The following is a 19616-nucleotide window of genomic DNA, read 5'->3' on the forward strand; positions in this document are numbered from 1 at the left end:
TTTTACCCGCAAAAATTAATTCAAAACTGCCCAATCTGGCAACACTGGCGGAGAATCCGATTTTTGTTTGGGGTCTTTTGTGTGACTGTGGCTTAGAAATAAATTATATTTATTTATTCAAGCAGCATTAAAAAGATCAAATCAAATGTGGGAGTAAATATAATTATAATGTTACAACAGATTATGTAAAACAAACATAAAAATACAATCCTGAAAAATAAAATGTAATCATAAATCATAAATATTTCTTAATCATCATATAATAATTTCTGACTCCAAAGACTGGAACATGCAGCTTTACATTACAGATATAAATGCCACTTTACTACATATTCTCTTAAAACTGCTATTTTATACTGTAATAATAGTTGCTAAACATGTATTGACCTCAAAATGTTATATATATATGTTTTATATTAATTGTTATAACTAAAACAAAATCACTTCTTAAGCATCTTTGATATTTATAAAACAGCGTTAACCCTTTAATAGGAATGGTAACTTCCCAGGTGAACATTTGTGCATTTAGGTTATCATTAAAACTAAAACCGATGACTCAGTGGTATCGCACTGTTACCTCACAGCAAGAAGGTCGCTGGTTCGCCTGGGTCAGTTGGTGTTTCTGTGTGGAGTTTGCATGTTCTCCCCGTGTTGGCTCCGGTTTCCCCCACAGTCCAAACGCATGCGCTTTAGGGGAACTGATCAACTAAACTGGCCGTAGTGTATGAGTGTGTTTGAATGAGTGTGTATGGGTGTTTCCCAGTACTGGGTTGCAGCTGAAAGGGCATCTGCTGCGTAAAACATGCTGAAATAGTTGCCGGTTCATTCCTCTGTGGTGACCCCTGATAAAAAATCAGAGAGTAAGCCAAAGGAATGAAGTTAAAGGGTTAATATATGCGAGAGATTTGTTTTAATTAAAGGTTATGATGTTTTTGATTGATGTGAAATAAACATGTACATTTAATTGATACAAAAGGAACCAAGCTCTTGAAATAAATCTAGAGTATGTGTGTATTATTTGCTGAATCAACTCAGACAGAACAATGCAGATATTTTCCCTTATATGACGATGATAGGAGTGTTTTCCCCCAGCAGTGTTGATTTTTCCTCAGGTATCAGAATATTCAGAGGACGATGGCGAGCGAAGACGAGCCTGCAAACACTAGCGGATCTGAGAGGAACACTGGAGATACCGAGAGCGAATCCACAACACAATCCACAGGTCAGCCTCATCACTGATCAGCCTTCAGAAAGCAGGAAAACTTCATCAGCGTTCCAGATTTTAATTATAATAGTAATATATTTTGCTTATAAAGCACTTTAAAAATATTCAAATATAAAATTATACAATATTAACAAGCAAACTTAAAAAACATGCTGTTTTAATACATTATTCATTAATTTTCCTTCGGCTTAGTCACGTTATTAATCAGCGGATGCACAATGGAATGAACCGCCATATTCCTATTCCAACTATTACAGCATATGCTTTACACAGCGGGTGCCCTTCCAGCTAACACACATACACACTCACGTTCACACACACACACCCACTAAGGCCACTTTAGTTTATTCAGTTCCCCTATAGCGAATGTGTTTGGACTGTGGGGGAAACCGGAGCACCCGGAGGAAACCCACACCAACACAGTTGTGCCTATAGGGATTGTAATAAAGCGTAACCTAAACAGTGTTTGTTCCTGTGTTGTGTGTAGATCAGAGAAGAGACGGCCCTTCATCTCCGGTCAATAACCCGAACGTCTCGCAGCTGCTTCAGTGTCCCGCCGTCAAGTTCATCACTCACCCAGAATTCTTCACTGTCCTCCATGCAAACTACGTAAGTCACTGTGGGATGCATGCATGTGTGCTGTCTCTAATGTTTGTGTTGCAGGAGCAGCTTTAAAGAGCCCCTATGATGCATTAGGAAAGGTCATATTTTGGTGTTGGGGGTCTCCAGCTACAGGCTGATCTGCTTTAAGGGCAAAAAACACTTTCATTGTCTCTTAATCTGCATAATTATCTCTACCTAATTATCATAACCCCTCCCACATGATTTATTCAGCGATTAATTTTTTCCAAACCCCTCCTGTGCATGAGACTAATCTTTGGTTAATGGTTTAATGACCCAGTTTGTTGTGATTGGTTCGATTACCAAGTCTGTTGTGATTGGTCCAATGGCCCGGTCTGTGGTTATTGGTCCCATGGCCGCCTAGTCTGTTGTGATTGGTCCGATGGCCTGGTCTGTGGTTATTGGTCCGATGGCTCGGTTTGTGGTGATTGGTCCAATGACCTAGTTTTTTTGTGATTGGTCTGATGACCCAGTCTGTTGTGATTGGTCCGAAGGCCTGGTCTGATGTGATTTGTCCGATGGCCCAGTCTGTTGTGATTAGTCAGATGGCCCAGTCTGAAATGTGAATAGCCTTAGAGTTAAGCGGCTAAAGATTTGAACTCAAAATGAGTCATCACTTTTGAGAATCAATTGATTTAACTTTTAAACTGCATTGTATTGACTGCAATCAAATACAAAAATATTCCTGTATAGCTCTATAAATGCAAATGAGCTGCTACTTCCCGCCCTCCTCTCTGGAAGAGGGCGGAGCCTTTATAGTCTGTGCCTCAGACACTCAGACAACAACAACAACAACTGTTTTAATGTCTTAAAGTCAGTTTAAACATTAAGTTTTTACTCTTGATAGCACACAGAAACTTTTTTATTATTTTAATAATAATAATCATAATAATAATACTAATAATAATAGTTGATTACATTCATAAAGCACTTTTCTGGGCACTCAAAATGTTTTCTATACAACCACATCACATCATCTGTGAAATACACAATGTTATGTCAAAAGTACACACACACACACACACACACACACACGTGTTTGGACTGTGGGGGAAACCGGAGCACCCAGAGGAAACCCACGCCAACACAGGGAGAACATACTAACTCCACACAGAAACAATAACTGAACCAGCCGGGACTCGAATCAGTGACCTTCTTGCTGCGAGGCGACAGTGCTGACCACTGGGCCCTGGAGGCTGAAATAATATCTAAAATAAAAGAACAGAATATTCAGTTCAATTCAATTCAGCTGTATTTGTACAGCGCTTTTACAATGCAGATTGTGTCAAAGCAGCTTCACATAGATGGTCATAGTAACTGGGTCAGGATGGTTCAGTTTTTAGTGTTTAAGTTCAGTTCAGTTTAGCTCAGTTCAGTGTGGTTTGAAGTCATTACTGAGAGTCCAAACACTGAAGAGCAGATTCATTGATGAGTAGCTCCACCGATCCTGAACCATGCAAGCCAGTGGCGACAGCGGAGAGGGAAAAAACACTTCACCAATAGGAGAGTGAAGAAAAAAAACCTTGAGAGAACCAGACCAGTTCGACACAACCATTTTAATTTCTCCCTGGCCAAAAGTCTTGTGCAGATCAGGATTTCTCTGAATGCTTTAAAGCGTCTGTATTTGTGAGGCTCTATAGTGAAGTCCTGGTGTCCGTGAGCAGACGCACTCCAGCTGAGGCAGATATTGATTGAACTATTTGCAGATTCACTCTTTATCGATCTCCTAAGCTCTCCTGCAACATCACGGCAGACCGAGAACAGACATTAACAACTCAGAGATAATGCTGCACTGATACAAGACGATTTGAGCTCTTTAAAAGCTTGTTTCGGCATCTCTGAGACGTCTTTATCTTGTTTTCGAGTTACTCCAGGCAGATCACACACATGAAGACCTGACACTTATTGAATATTCATGACTGTCGTGAAGCTGGCTTTGATAACACTCTGATCATTAACCAGTGGAGTCGTCAGGTCAGGTTGAGCTGTATTGTTATTCCTCTACATGTGTGGACATACAGTGGAAGGGAGGGAATATCACGTCTTGCAGGAGCACATATAAACATAATCATAAATATGATGTTGTTGTGTTCTGGTGTCAGGGTGCGTATCGGATGTTCACTAACAGCACCTGCCTGAAGCACATGGTCCTGAAGATCCGCAGAGACGCACGGAACTTTGAGCGATATCAACACAACCGAGACCTCGTCACCTTCATCAACAAGTTCGCTGACACTCATCTGGAGCTGCCGAGGGGCTGGGAGATCAAAACTGACCCGCAGGGCAAGGTGAACGCAAGACACACACACACACACACAATCATAAACACACATATAACCTAAAACATAAACACCATAAACACAAACTCACACACACACCATAAACACACACACAAGCATAAATACACACAAACATAAACACCATAAACAAACACACACACACACACACACACACACACACACACACACCATATACTCACACACACATATAAACACATACCATAAACACAATAACACACCGTTAACACACACACACACACCATACACAAACACACACACACACACACACACCATTAACAAACACACACAAATACAAACTCACACACACACCATAAACATAGACACACACCACAAACACACACACCATAAACACACACAAACACACACACCATAAACAAACACACACATACAAACACACACCATAAAGCCACACACACACAATCCATAAACAAACACACATACAAATACAAAGACACACACATCATAAACAAACAAATACAAACACACACACACACACACGCATACCATAAACACAAACACACACACACCACAAACATACACACCGTAAACACAAACACACACACACACTCAATAAACACACACACAAACCCCGTAAACAAACACAAACACACACCATAGATCCTAACACACACCACAAATACACACACACACACACACACAATCATAAACACACATATAACCTAAAACATAAACACAAACTCTCTCTCTCTCTCACACACACCATAAACACACACACAAGCATAAATACACACAAACTCACACACACACACACACACACACACACCATATACTCACACACACATATAAACACATACCATAAACACAATAACACACCATTAACACACACACCATACACAAACACACACACACACCATTAACAAACACACACACCATTAACAAACACACACATACACACACACACACACCATAAACACACACACACAATCCATAAACAAACACATACAAATACAGACACACACATCATAAACAAACAAACACACACAAATACAAACACACATACCATAAACACACACACACCACAAACACACACACACACACACACACACACTCAATAAACATACACACACACCCCGTAAAAAATCACATACACACAAACACACACCATAGACCCTAACACACACCACAAATATACTCACACACACACACACTTCGTAAACACACACCATTAACACACACACACACACACACACACACACACACACACACACACATACACACACACACACACCATTAACACATACACACCATAAACCCCATCACACACAAACACACACACTTCATAAACACACACACACACACCATAAACAAGCTGGTACACACACAAACACACAAAAAACACACACACCATTAACACACACACAACATGAACACAGGCACAGAAACACTAAAAACAGACATCATAAACACCAATACAAACACATACACACCATAAACCCTAACATACACAAACACACACACACACCACAGACACACACCACAAGTACACACACTTCATAAACACACACACACACACACACACACCATAAACAAGCAGGAACACACACTTCATAAACACACACCACAAATACACACACTTCATAAACACACACACACCATAAACAAGCAGGAACACACACTTCATAAACACACACACACACACACCATAAACAAGCAGGAACACACACTTCATAAACACACACCACAAATACACACACTTCATAAACACACACACACCATAAACAAGCAGGAACACAAGCACACGCACTCAAAAAAAAAACACACACACACACACACACACACACACACACACACACCATAAACAAGCAGGAACACAAACAAACACACCCAAAAATAAACACACACACACACCATAAACACAGACACACAAACACACACACATGCCATAAACAAGCAGGAACACAAACAAACACACACACACACACACACACACCATAAACACAGACACACTGCAAACACACATCATAAACACCAATACAAACACATACACACCATAAACCCCAACACACACAAAGCATAACCACACACACACACACACACACAGATGAGTGGCAGCACAGTTTGATGTGTGGAATGCTCAATAACATGTTGTCTTGTTTCGTCAGTCCTTCTTCGTGGACCACAACAGTCGGGCGACGACCTTCATGGACCCCCGCATTCCCCTTCAGAACGGCCGCCTGCCGAATCACCTCATACACAGACAACATCTGCAGAGACTGCGCAGCTACAGCGCCGGAGAGGTGCAACAACACACACACTTAATTCTAATGATTTATTCACCTAGTGGTGGAACTCGGTATTGCAGTCCAAATTCAAAACATTGAGGAGGATTTGTTTTTCACATGGCAACTCAATGCACAGACAGGTTGCCAGATTGAGGACACTAACAGGAGCAAGCGGCACATGTATGACACACAGCTTCTGTTTTCTGCGGATGTGAATGATGTTGCTGATGCTCTGTCATGTTTTCTCAGGCGTCAGAAGTGTGTCGCAGTAGAGGAGCTTCTCTGGTCAACAGAACTGGTCTAGTGTCAGCCGTCAGGAGCCAAAACCAGCCGGATTCAGTGCCTCACGGTTAGTCAACACTGGACACAAGGCTTCTCTGACTGTTAATATGGGAGTGTATGGCTGCTATGAATGAATATGACACTATGCTGTAGTGCAGGCGTTTATAGCTCCGCCCCCTTCTGAAAACAGCACGATCTCATTTGAATTTAAAGTGACAGTCACCTATTAGGTTCACAGGCCACGATTAGGTTTAAAGCCTAAAAGGGTCAGTTTCAGAGAGTTAGAGAACAGTATCTGTGTGAAACTTCATTACACACTCTAGAAACATCAGAGAATTATTTACATCTTGTAAAAAGAGACATAATCGGTCCCCATTGAGCATTTTTTGATGTGATTTTCCAAAATATGCATCAAAACGTGCATCAAAAATGAGGGCTTTGTATTTGCTGTTCCTGTTTGGTCATATAATGTGTATTTTAAATTGGTTCTGTATGAGGAATTCATCATATTTATGTCTTCTTCAGCCTACAATGACAAGATTGTGGCTTTCCTCCGTCAACCAAACATACTGGACACGCTGCAGGAGCGACAGCCGAGTCTATCCAGAAACCACACACTCAGGTGAGGTGCATGATGGGAACTCGCAGCACACTGAGCCGGTGTTTCTGGTAAACAGATGATCACACTATACTGACAGAAGTATTTTTACTGTCAAGTTTATTTGTAGTGATGTTGACCAGAGCAGGGACATTTCTCACAGTATTTCCTGTCATGTTTATCTTCTGGAGAAACTCTTATTTCTTTTAGTTCTGCTGGAAAACTGAAGTATTAAAATTTAATTATAGATTTATTAAGAAAAATTTAAATGGCAAAAGCACGTGACAAAGTTACTGAAAGTTTGTTGAAGGGCTGACATTAAAACAAAACAAAATATTTAATTATGACCAAATGACCAAAACTATTATTAGAATTAGTGCTGTCGAACAATCACATTGAAAATTAAAGTTCATATTTACAAAATATATTTGTGTTTACTGTGTATTTAAATAAATGCATGACTGTATTGTATAAGATATTGATTTATATGTAAATATACACTCACCGGCCACTTTATTAGGTACACCTTACTTGTACCAGGTCAGACCCTCTTTTGCCTTCAGAACTGCTTTAATCCTTGGTAGCAGAGATTCAACAAGCTACTGGAAATATTCCTCAGAGATTTTGCTCCATATTGACATGATAGCATCACACAGTTGCTGCAGATTTGTCGGCTGCACATCCATGATGCCAATCTCAACTACATCCCAAAGCTGCTCTATTGGAAATTAGTTTTAACATGCAGTTGGACAGATGTACCTAATAAAGTGGCCGGTTGGTGTATATGTTTGATGGTTTTATATTTTTGTGTGTATAGATATAGATTTTGTGTGTGTGTGTGTGTGTTTTTTTTCATGTATACATAAATATACAGCACACATGAATATATTACTTAACTACAAACATTTATTTAGGATAATCATGATGGTGTGACAGCACTAATTATAACAGAGCAGAACTTTCTTTTCAGTGTCAAGCTCATATTAAAAGGTGGCATAAAGATGCATGAAACATTCTCTGAAGAGTAGAGAACAGAACATGAATGAGGGTTTGGCGTTGTGTGTGTATATAGAGTAAGCAAGCTGCATTACCAGCAGCACTAATGCAGTGAAGTGATCCTAATGTAATAGCACTGCTGAAAGCACTCTTACCGCCCGTTCATCTGCAGTGCACTCTCAAAACAATGAACATTCCCTGAGTCCAGAGCTTTCAGGAGCTGCTCAGCATGGAGAAAGCTGGAAATCTGAGATGTTGATGTGTGTGTGTGTGTGTGTGTGTGTGTGTGTGTGTGTGTGTGTGTGTGTGTGTGTGTGTGTGTGTGTGTGTGTGTGTGTGTGTGTGTGTGTGTGTGTGTGTGTGTGTGTGTGTGTGTGTGTGTGTGTGTGTGTGTGTGTGTGTGTGTGTGTGTTTCCTCTCAGGGAGAAGATCCATTACATCAGGACTGAAGGAGCTCAAGGTGTGGAAAAGCTGTCCTGTGATGCGGATCTGGTGATGCTGCTGAGGTACAGTTCAGACGCTGATGTGCTTTGCTGCAGGAGAGTCCTCAAGGGCCACATTATAATGGCAAAACAAGAGATTTGACAGGCCATATATTTTTATAAAGCTCTGAACGATATATATATATAGGGTGAAGCAGTGGCGCAGTAGGTAGTGCTGTCGCCTCACAGCAAGAAGGTCGCTGGTTCGAGCCTCGGCTCAGTTGGCGTTTCTGTGTGGAGTTTGCATGTTCTCCCTGTGTTCGCGTGGGTTTGCTCCGGGTGCTCCGGTTTCCCCACCGTCCAAACACATGCGGTACAGGTGAATTGGGTAGGCTAAATTTTCCATAGTGTGTGTGTGTGTGAATGTGTGTGTGGATGTTTCCCAGAGATGGGTTGCAGCTGGAAGTGCATCTGCTGCGTAAAAACTTGCTGGATAAGTTGGCAGTTCATTCCGCCGTGGCGACCCCGCATTAATAAAGGGACTAAGCCGACAAGAAAATGAATGAATATATATATATATATATATATATATATATATATATATATATATATATATATATATATATATAGTTCTGTTATATTGATTATATTTATAATATATAATACTATCCGTCGCTCCATTGCAGCATCAGCTCTTGTTTGTGTCTGAAACATGCTACACTGAGAATCATAATAGTGAAAATACAATGTCTGTCCTAATATTTCTGTATTTGTTCTTCTGTGTGCTGCAGTCTGTTTGACGAGGAGATCATGTCGTTTGTCCCACCGCACTCCTTCCACCCGGGACTCAGCTTCTCTCCACGCTGCTCTCCTGGATCCTCACCGCAGAGCTCACCTGGTAGGATCAGCAATAAAAAAATTACAATAGCAACATCTCCAAGATGCTTCAAAAAGCCCACCTGCAAAGCTGCCTGGCAAACCATGAGCAAGCTTACCATGTGTTTTCAATGCAGTGTGTGCTCATACCAAATGTTGATTGAGTTTCCCCCACAGTCCTAACACATGCGCTATAGGGGAATTGATGAACTACATTGACCGTAGTGTGTGTGTGTGTAAGAATGAGTGTGTATGGGTGTTTCCCAGTACTGGGTTGCAGCTGAAAGGGCATCCGCTGCATAAAACAAACGCTGGAATAGTTGGCGGTTCATTCCACTGTGGCGACCTCTGATAAACAAGGGACTAACCTGACCAAAAAAAAAGAATTATAATGAAGTTAAATGTTAAAATGTATTTATGCATTTTTTTTGGAAGGATCTTCAATTTACAGCATTTTAGCATACACAAGTGCCTGAAAGAGCAGTCCTCTAGCCTTGCAGGCAGGTTTTTTTTTAAGCATCTTCGAGATGTTGCCAAAACTCTTCTGGATTGAGTTTGTTCTGCTTCTTCGTGTCGTTCCAGACAGACTGGATGATGATCAGACCAGGTCTCTGTGTGCAGCATTGGCTGTTGTACACAATAATCTCACTGTATAATTACAATTAATAGCATAAATAATGTTTGATGTTGACATGCTACAGAGAAATATAGAAACAACCAACTCTAAACCTTGTTTTGGGTTTTGCACAGTGCTGTATCTCCTTGTGTCTGGCATAACCTGGCAAATAATTATTATTTAGGTATTTTTCCTAACACAGCGAAGGCAATCGTTCCATATTTGCAGTTTCAATATTGCCTGTCCTTCACTTTTTCCTCATGTTTAAATAAATCACAGCGGCTCTCGCTCATTTATTCCTCACGTCAAGATGGTTGTGTTAAAATTGAGCTGGATCACATGTACACACACCCTACTGAGAGTTAAAGCGACTTCATTTCACACTGATGCCTCGCTGTGCACACAGAATATACGGCAGCGGTTAATGAGACTTTCGGGAAGCTTCTGATACCTTAATGGGAAATCTCAGAGTAAAATGACTTCACAGCGGGGTGTTGAAAGCCCGGCTCCATTTACATTGTTGTTTTCATACTTAGCCCCTCATAGATGTGTTAACCGTTGTGTACTGTTCAAATGTACCACTCTTTGGTTATGTTGGGGGCTGTTTTTGCCCCATTGACTTCCATTATAATAACACTTTTCCATTGCTTGACACCAAATAATCATGCATTCCTAAATTGTTGGTGTTTTTCCCTCCTGTCATCATCAGTGTGCAGCATTAACCCTTTAGATAGACCTGTGCTGAAGAGTTTTCGGCTATTAAATGGTGTTCAGTGGCGTAAAACAGCAGATTATAGTGTGTGTGTGCAGAAATACTACTGTGTTTTGAGAGCCATGCTCCTTATTTTGAGCTTTTCAGACATATTATGGTAAGTGTGCAAAGTTCTCTCTCTCACAGTCTCACACATGCGCGCACACGCATACATGGATTATAATAGAAGTCAATGGGGCAAAAATAGGCCCCAACACAACCAAGTGGGAGTCAATCTGCCCATGGTGTATTGTACATTTTCAAAGCATTTTCCCAAAATATGCATCAAAATAAGATTTGCCAGCAAAAATCGTCACATTTGCTTAAGCACAGAAAGTTGTGGGCAAATTAAGCTTCGAAAACGACCCGACAGCACAGAAGGGTTACCTGTATCTTTACTTTGGCCTCTGGTCCATGGAAACACACACTTTGATCTAATTTTATTTAATCATAAGACTTGTTCTCTTAAAGACCGGTGTGTAACTATTGACTGTTTTGTGTATTTTGTCAGGCTTGCAGAGGGCCAGAGCGCCGGCTCCGTACCGCAGAGACTTTGAAGCAAAACTACGCAATTTCTACAGGAAACTGGAGGCTAAAGGCTATGGACAGGGGCCCGGGAAAATTAAGTAAGACTGTCTCTGGGTTACTTCTCTATAAATGTGCTTCAGATAGATTGATAGAAAAGATTTTTCTTTATCGACGGCTCCTTTTCTTTGTGGTGTCCCCCAAGGCTATACATTATTTTACATTATTTTTGTATGGATGGACGGACATGTAGACAGACAGACAGACAGACAGACAGACAGAGATAGATAGATAGATAGATAGATAGATAGATAGATAGATAGATAGATAGATAGATAGATAGATAGATAGATAGATAGATAGATAGATAGATAGATAGATAGATAGATGATGGATGGATGGATGGATGGATGGATGGATGGATGGATGGAGATAGATGGATGGATGGATGGATGGATGGATGGATGGATGGATGGATGGATGGATGGATGGATAGATAGATAGATAGATAGATAGATAGATAGATAGATAGATAGATAGATAGATAGATAGATAGATAGACGGATAGATAGACGGATAGATAGACAGATAGATAGATAGATAGATAGATAGATAGATAGATAGATAGATAGATAGATAGATAGATAGATAGATAGATAGATGATGGATGGATGGATGGATGGATGGATGGATGGATGGATGGATGGAGATAGATGGATGGATGGATGGATGGATGGATGGATGGATGGATGGATGGATGGATGGATGGATGGATGGATGGATAGATAGATAGATAGATAGATAGATAGATAGATAGATAGATAGATAGATAGATAGATAGATAGATAGATAGATAGATAGATAGATAGATAGATAGATAGATAGATAGATAGATAGATAGATAGACGGACGGACGGATGGAGAGAGATAGATGGATGGATGGATGGATAGATAGATAGATAGATGGATGGATGGATGGATGGATGGATGGATGGATGGATGGATGGATGGATGGATAGATAGATAGATAGATCTTTTATTTCGATTTTTAGATTTTTCTTTATTGGCTGCTTCGTTCTATGTATAAGATGCAGTAACTTATAAACACCGGTTTACAGTTTGGTTACAGTCGTTACTTATTTGCTTAAGAGATTTACAGCTGTATTTAAAATAGAAGATTTAAAGATGTAAAAAAAGTTAAAAAGAATAAAAATAAAGCATTTAATGACATTTTCAACATTGCTTAAGACACTTTAAATGCACAAAGTAAATTTTATATTGTAAATATCAAAACATTTCGACGTTTCAGTCAAATACCTTCACAGTTTCACTCCAAATAAAAGACATTTCAAGTTTGAAGTTGAGTTTGGATACTGCAACTTTTCCACTGTGTTTGTTTTTGTTTGTGTGCTTGTATTTTAAGCACTTTTGGTAAATGTTAAATTAAAATGAGAAGTTAAATTGAAATTGGTAGACATATACCGGTGGTGAATAACTGAGTTCATCAGCGCTCTGTTAACCGCTCAGGATAATGCATTGATTTTAGCATGTGTTTGTTTTTTGTGCTGGTGTTAAGGCTGATCGTCAGAAGGGAGCATCTACTAGAGGGCACGTTTAATCAAGTAATGGCGTACTCGCGCAAAGAGCTGCAGAGAAACAAACTCTACATCACCTTTGTTGGAGAGGAAGGGTGAGTCTGTGAAAGAGCAGCACTGCGGTCACACTGTAAACTTATACAGCTGGAGTCAGAAGTATTCACCCTCCTGTGCATTTGTTTTAATTATTTCCCAAATGATGTTGAACAGATTTGGGAATTTTTTACAGTATTTCCTATAATTTTTTTTTCTTCTGGAGAAAATCTTATTTGTTTTATTTAGGCTGGAATAAAAGCAGTTTTAAAGCCATGTTAAGGTCAATATTATTAGCCTGCTTAAGCAATAACAGTTAAACAGAGCATCTGCAGCGCGAGGATAAAGAACGAGCCTCCTCCATTCAGCCTCTTTACTTTACTCCTTTACTTTGGTGGAGTGAGGAAACGGTGGAAACTCCCTCCACTGAACACATCCATCAGCCCACATGTTTAATCTGCTTTGTTAAGCTCAGAGATTTGCTTCAAAACTGTTTCTAAATTCAGTTCTAATCTCCAGCAGAGGAAAAAATGAACAATAATAATGAAGTGTGCTCAGAAAACTGAGTTACATCCAAACACACGTCCTGTTCTTATCCACATATGCTGATGCAGACGCCTCCAAAACCCCACAGCTGGACACATCTACACTTGTGTTTATTATAAATCTGCAGATAATCAATAATACTGATCAGAATAATCACATTATACAGATGCAGATCATCATCAATAAACTGAAGAAGCCCCCCGAGGGGAAGAAGGCATGAGGCAGTGTGTTTATATTAAATCATCATTTCTGGATCATTTTAATCCTTTAATTGTGTTCATCTCTAAAGATATGTGTGTGTTGCTGATCATCCTGTGTGTATTCAGCAGTGTGTGAGTGTTTAAGGTGCATAACTAACACACTCTGCTGGAGTTCAGAGCAGCTTTAGTTGGTCAATGGTGCTGTTGGTCTATTTCAGTTCCTCAGACTAGCTGCGCTCCAACAATGCACCTTAACCTGGTGCTTATAAACCAGCACACACATGAGTCCACAGAGTGACACAAATGGGTTTACTGTTTAAACAATGTGGCGCAAAACAGGAAAATTACACCAGCGCTGATCTGAAAAAAGCAACAAATCACACCAAGCTCGTCTTGCGCCGGGTGTATGATGGAGCCCCAAAATGCACAGGAGGGCGAATAATTCTGACTTCAACTGTATGTTTTTTGACTCAAGTTAACAATAATGTGTCTGTTTTCTCTTTAAACATGTCTCTCATAAGATGTACACTTATTTATCTCTGAAAACCATATTGAGAAGTCTGAAATGCTGCATTGTTTTCCTCTACAGTTTGGACTACAGCGGTCCGTCTCGGGAGTTCTTCTTCTTGTTGTCTCAGGAGCTTTTCAACCCATACTACGGTCTGTTCGAGTACTCGGCCAATGACACGTATACCGTCCAGATCAGCCCCATGTCTGCGTTTGTGGAGAATCATCTGGAATGGTGGGAAGGTTTTCACTCCTCTGTCTCTCTGTGTGTTTGTCTAATTACTGCTGGATGATTGTGAAGCTCAGATCTGTAGTTTAGTGGTGGATGTGGGTGAGGAACTGCGTGCCTTCTGGTCAGCTGGAAAGAAAAGTGTGTAAAAGCATCGCGCTGCGTCTTTGTTTTGTGTCTCATTATGAGATTTTTACTGACAGGAAAAGCAGACCTCTAGATGAGCAAATTATAGAGACAGCAAACTAAACACAAAGACAAATTCTCAACGTTTCCCATCTGAACATCATTCAAGCACACTGAAAAAACTACATATTTTTAAGGTAAGTGGTTGCGAACTATTGATTTGGGCTGAATTTGAACAAACAAATGAAGTTAAACATTACTGCATTTAATTTGTTTGTTTAAATTCAGCTCTTATCAATTGTTTGCAGCCACTTGCCTTAACAACATGTAGTAAATCCAATGAAGCATTTTTGTCCATGCAGAATTTGTCAGTGTTTAAATTACAAATCTTTTATTACATTTTAAATTTGTCTCGATTTTTAAAGTCTGACATTCAAGAACTATTCAGAAAGGTTGTTGCTAGAAGGGATACAGCTGAAGAATTAATTATATTAGAAAATAAATGACCAATTAAACTGCATTTTATTAACATCTAATCCTAAACCCATCCCTCAAAAACTGTTATAACGTGAATTATTTTCATTACTTATTCAATTACTCCTTTAATTGTATTTTGTTTACATCTACTCCAATCTTAACCCTAAAACCAAACCTCAAAATATTATTAATAATGAGAATTATTTATATTATTTACTAAATGAACCATTAAATTGTATTTTATTAACCTTTACCCCAACTTCAACCCTAAACTCAACCCTCAAAATATTAAATATAACCAGAATTCTTTATATTAGTTATTAAATTACCCATTCAATTTTTTTTATTAACCTTTACCCCAACCTTTACCCAAAGCTCAACACTAAAAATATGAAATATAATGAGAATTATTTATTAAATTTCACTTAAATTGTATTTTATTTACATCGACCTAAATCTCAAGCCTAAACCCAGCCCTCAAAATATTCATTATAATAATAATTATATATATTGTTTATAAAGTTACCAAATGAAAAGTACTTTATTAACCTTCACCCCAATCTCAACCCTTAAAATATGAAATATAATGAGAATTATTTATATTATATATTAAATGACCCATTAATTATTTTTATTAACGTCAAACCCAACCTCAACCCCTTAACTCAGCCCTTAAAATATTCAATATAATGAGAGTTATTTAGGTTATTTATTAAAAAATGAATGAATGAATTAAATTACCCATTAAATATATTTTATTTACGCCAACCTCAACTTCATACTCAACCCTTTAATATTAATTGCAACAAGAATTATGTATATAATTTATTATATGCATTTTATTTACATCTACCCCAACCTCAACCCAACCATTCTCAACCCAAATATTCTCTCATATGAGAATTGTTTATATTATTTAGTTAATGACCCATTCATTGTTTTTATTGACTCCCAACCTCAACCTCAAACGTACCCCTGATCGACACTAGAACTGTTAAACTAGATGCTTGAACTATAGTTATTAAAAATAAAGATAAATATAAAATAATAACTAAAAGCAAACAAACTAAATAAAACTAAATAAAAACTAAACCAAAAACCGCAGCTTTAAAAACTTTATAGTACCAAATAGCACCAAAATAAAAACTAATTTAAAAGCGCATACTCTATTAACTGTGCTGTCCTGAACGTGGATTTTTCAAAGTATATAACTGCAGCTGATGTGTTAGTACAGAATACATACAGAACACAATGATATGAATGACGCAGATGTATGCTTTTCTGGATTGTCTCAGGTTTCGTTTCAGTGGCCGTATTTTGGGTCTGGCTTTGATCCATCAGTATCTGCTGGATGCTTTCTTCACTCGGCCGTTCTACAAGGCTCTGCTCAGACTGTAAGTCTCAATTATACCAGAGCATTAAAATCACACTCAAACAATCTGGAGTACACACTGAAAAAACTATTCATTGAATTATTACATGTCTTTAAGGTAAGTGGTTGCAAACTATTGATAAGGGCTGAATTTAAACAAACAAAATCAATTTCAGCTATGTTCAGCTTCATTTGTTTGTGTAAACTCAGCCCAAATAAATTGTTTGCAACCACTTACCTTAAAAAATAAGTAAATCCAATGACTCTGATTTATTTTCAGTGTACATTAATTCATGATCTTAACACAGGCAGCCATTGAAACTGGGGGTTATTACAAGACTTGCATTTTTATGACTTAAATAACTTGCAATATCATCATATTGTACCTAAGGTCAGTGAAGTTTCCATATACAGTATGTTTCCATTCTTAGTATAGGGTTTAAATACTAAGCGTCATACACTTGCTGTTTACTTTGTAATTGGTCACAGATAAAGACACAGTAAACTATTCAGAGTGATGGGCTTTAATGGGCTGTCTGTGTTGTTTTGCTCCACAGAGTGACGGATTTAAGTGATCTGGAGTATCTGGATGAGGAGTTTCACCAGAGCTTACAGTGGATGAAGGACAACGATATCACTGACATTCTGGATCTCACATTCACAGTCAACGAGGAGGTCTTCGGACAGGTGCTGGAGCATTCACTCTGTTACTAAAGATGAGTTTTCATCTGACTTTAACCAGAATTTGCTATAAATGTTAATGTGCAATGATCAGGACTGAACGATTGTAAAGGCTGAGTCTTAAAGCATCCTCAATACATACAGCAAATAAAGGCCAGATCCCATTTCTGCCCTTCAGCCCTTCCCCCTTGATTCTCTTAGACTGGGACGTTAAATTGGGATGGGTCAATAACAATTGACTTTAGCATTGCTTTGCAGATGATCAAGTATTAAGATTATTATTAAGTCATAAACGTACATACAGCAGCTTTAAACGTTTGACATCTTTTACCAGGTGACGGAGAGGGAGCTGAAGTCTGGAGGCTCCAACATTCAGGTGACAGAGAAGAACAAGAAAGATTACATCGAGCGAATGGCACGATGGAGGGTGGAGCGGGGGGTCATGCAGCAAGCCGAAGCCCTTGTCAGGGGTTTCTATGAGGTACAAAAGCTGGAACAGTAGACGATCCACACACAGGTTTAGGGAACCCAGCATACATGAGCTCATCTTCTTTTGAGATTATTGTCTTTATCCATTTCTTAGTGAATATAGAATTCTCAGTGAATGTGTTTTGGTGTATTTAAACAAAAACAGTAGATCTGTGAATCTATATTGGTCTCATGGTTCGGTTCGGTTACGATTATCATTCATTCATTTTCTTGTCGGCTTAGTCCCTTTATTAATCACCACAGCGGAATGAACCGCCAACTCATCCAGCACATTTTTACGCAGTGGATGCCCTTCCAGCCAGGGCCGACGTGTCCATAGAGGCGACCTAGGCGGCTGCCTAGGGCGGCAGTATAGAGGGGGCGGCGTCCGCGACACCTCCCTCACCACCTGCGTCCTCAATTATATTCGCGCATAGGCAACAGAATAGAGGTCCGCGACACTTCACTTCATTTTTATAACCAGTCACTTTCGTTTTCACATTGGGGTTAAGGGCGGCGTGATCGTCCTCTGCCTAGAGCGGCAGTTCAGCTTGCTCCGGCCCTGCTTACAGCCACAACCCATATCTGGGAAACATCCACACACACACTCATACACTACGGACAATTTAGCCTACCCAATTCACCTGTACCACATGTCTTTGGACTGTGGGGGAAACCGGAGCAGCCGTAGGAAACCCACGCGAACCCAGGGAGAACATGCAAACTCCACACAGAAACGCCAACTGAGCCGAGGCTCGAACCAGCAACCCAGCGACCTTCTTGCTGAGGCGACAGCACTACCTACTGCGCCACTGCGACGCCTAGTTGCAATTATCATGCCATCAGTTCGGTTCAATTGGAAATCTCGGTGCATTGACGATGCTTAACATTCACATTTTTGTATTTTCTTCACAGCGCAAGAATTCTTGTATTAAAACGTGTAAATATATTTATATTAATATACAATTTGTAATACATCTTTGTCCTTTAATACAGATTCAGATATATAAACTCTACCTTTAAACAACACGAGGATTAAGCAAATAAACTAGTATAAATATCCCACTCGCTTTCTGAAGACTGGTTTAAACTCGACGCGTCCGCTAGTTCGCTTGAGAGCGCGCGGCGAATGTGAGATCTTTGCGGAGGTTCGCTTTGGGTGCACGCGACATGATTTCGGCCGGCAGACCGGATGATTTCTTTGAGACTCGAGCGAACAGTGCACACGGCGAACTGGCGGATGGGTCGAGTATAAACAGGCTTTACACGCTGACGCGCTTCACTCTGAACAGCAGCGCCGTTTACAGCTGATCCATGATAGACACGGTGGAGAAAACTCTGCAGACACATACTCGTGTCTGTATCCAGAAGTATCGCTGTAACAGCCGAGAGGACAGGAAAAGTCACGAGAGAGATGGAGAACTAGAAATAGGGGCTTCAGCTGTAAGCGTCAGTGAAAGACTGTCCAGCAAACACACATGCATGAAACCGTGCACAGTTTCTGCGTTTGTAAGTAGCTGGAGCGTTGTAAGTACTCGCGTTCGCCTCCCTTACTATAGTACGCTACAGTAACGTAACGCATATGATATAAACAGCAGTAAGTAATAACCAGTTAGGATTATTACTGAACCGATACCGAATTGTCCACGTCTGATTCGCAGTGCACCGAAGAAACTATTAATTTTGACACCCCTTAAAAGCAGATTTATTAAACAGTTAAGAGGCCAGCAGGGGGCGCTTAACCTGCAGTCTGTGTGAGTCCTAACGCCCCAGTATAGTGAAGGGGACACTACACTGTCAGTGAGCGCCATCTTTCGGCTGAGACATTTAACTGAGCCTCTCTGTGCTCATTAATCCCATGCCACTTCTGGGAATGAGTAGTAACGCCGGTGTCCTGGCTAAAATCCCTCTATCGGTTCTTATTGAT

The 19616-nt window shown here is 39.7% G+C and overlaps 1 protein-coding gene across 10 annotated transcripts in view; it reads left to right on the forward strand.

Annotated features, from left to right (window-relative positions):
* Window positions 1-19616, forward strand: part of hecw1a (HECT, C2 and WW domain containing E3 ubiquitin protein ligase 1a) — a 226340-nt gene that overhangs the window by 199230 nt on the left and 7494 nt on the right. For all 10 annotated transcript variants that reach the window (XM_087309002.1, XM_087309006.1, XM_087309000.1 and 7 more), the window contains 14 exons: window positions 1113-1222; window positions 1713-1834; window positions 3949-4134; window positions 6270-6404; window positions 6639-6738; window positions 7197-7293; window positions 8688-8771; window positions 9479-9585; window positions 11442-11556; window positions 13032-13145; window positions 14419-14571; window positions 16464-16562; window positions 17098-17227; window positions 17556-17702. In XM_087309002.1, coding sequence (XP_087165128.1) covers window positions 1113-1222; window positions 1713-1834; window positions 3949-4134; window positions 6270-6404; window positions 6639-6738; window positions 7197-7293; window positions 8688-8771; window positions 9479-9585; window positions 11442-11556; window positions 13032-13145; window positions 14419-14571; window positions 16464-16562; window positions 17098-17227; window positions 17556-17702 — 1699 coding nt within the window. The remainder of the gene's footprint in view (window positions 1-1112; window positions 1223-1712; window positions 1835-3948; window positions 4135-6269; window positions 6405-6638; window positions 6739-7196; window positions 7294-8687; window positions 8772-9478; window positions 9586-11441; window positions 11557-13031; window positions 13146-14418; window positions 14572-16463; window positions 16563-17097; window positions 17228-17555; window positions 17703-19616) is intronic.

The sequence above is a fragment of the Danio rerio genome, chromosome 24 (assembly GCF_052040795.2).
Source record: "Danio rerio strain M-AB ecotype USA chromosome 24, GRCz13ab, whole genome shotgun sequence".
Lineage (NCBI taxonomy): Eukaryota > Metazoa > Chordata > Actinopteri > Cypriniformes > Danionidae > Danio > Danio rerio.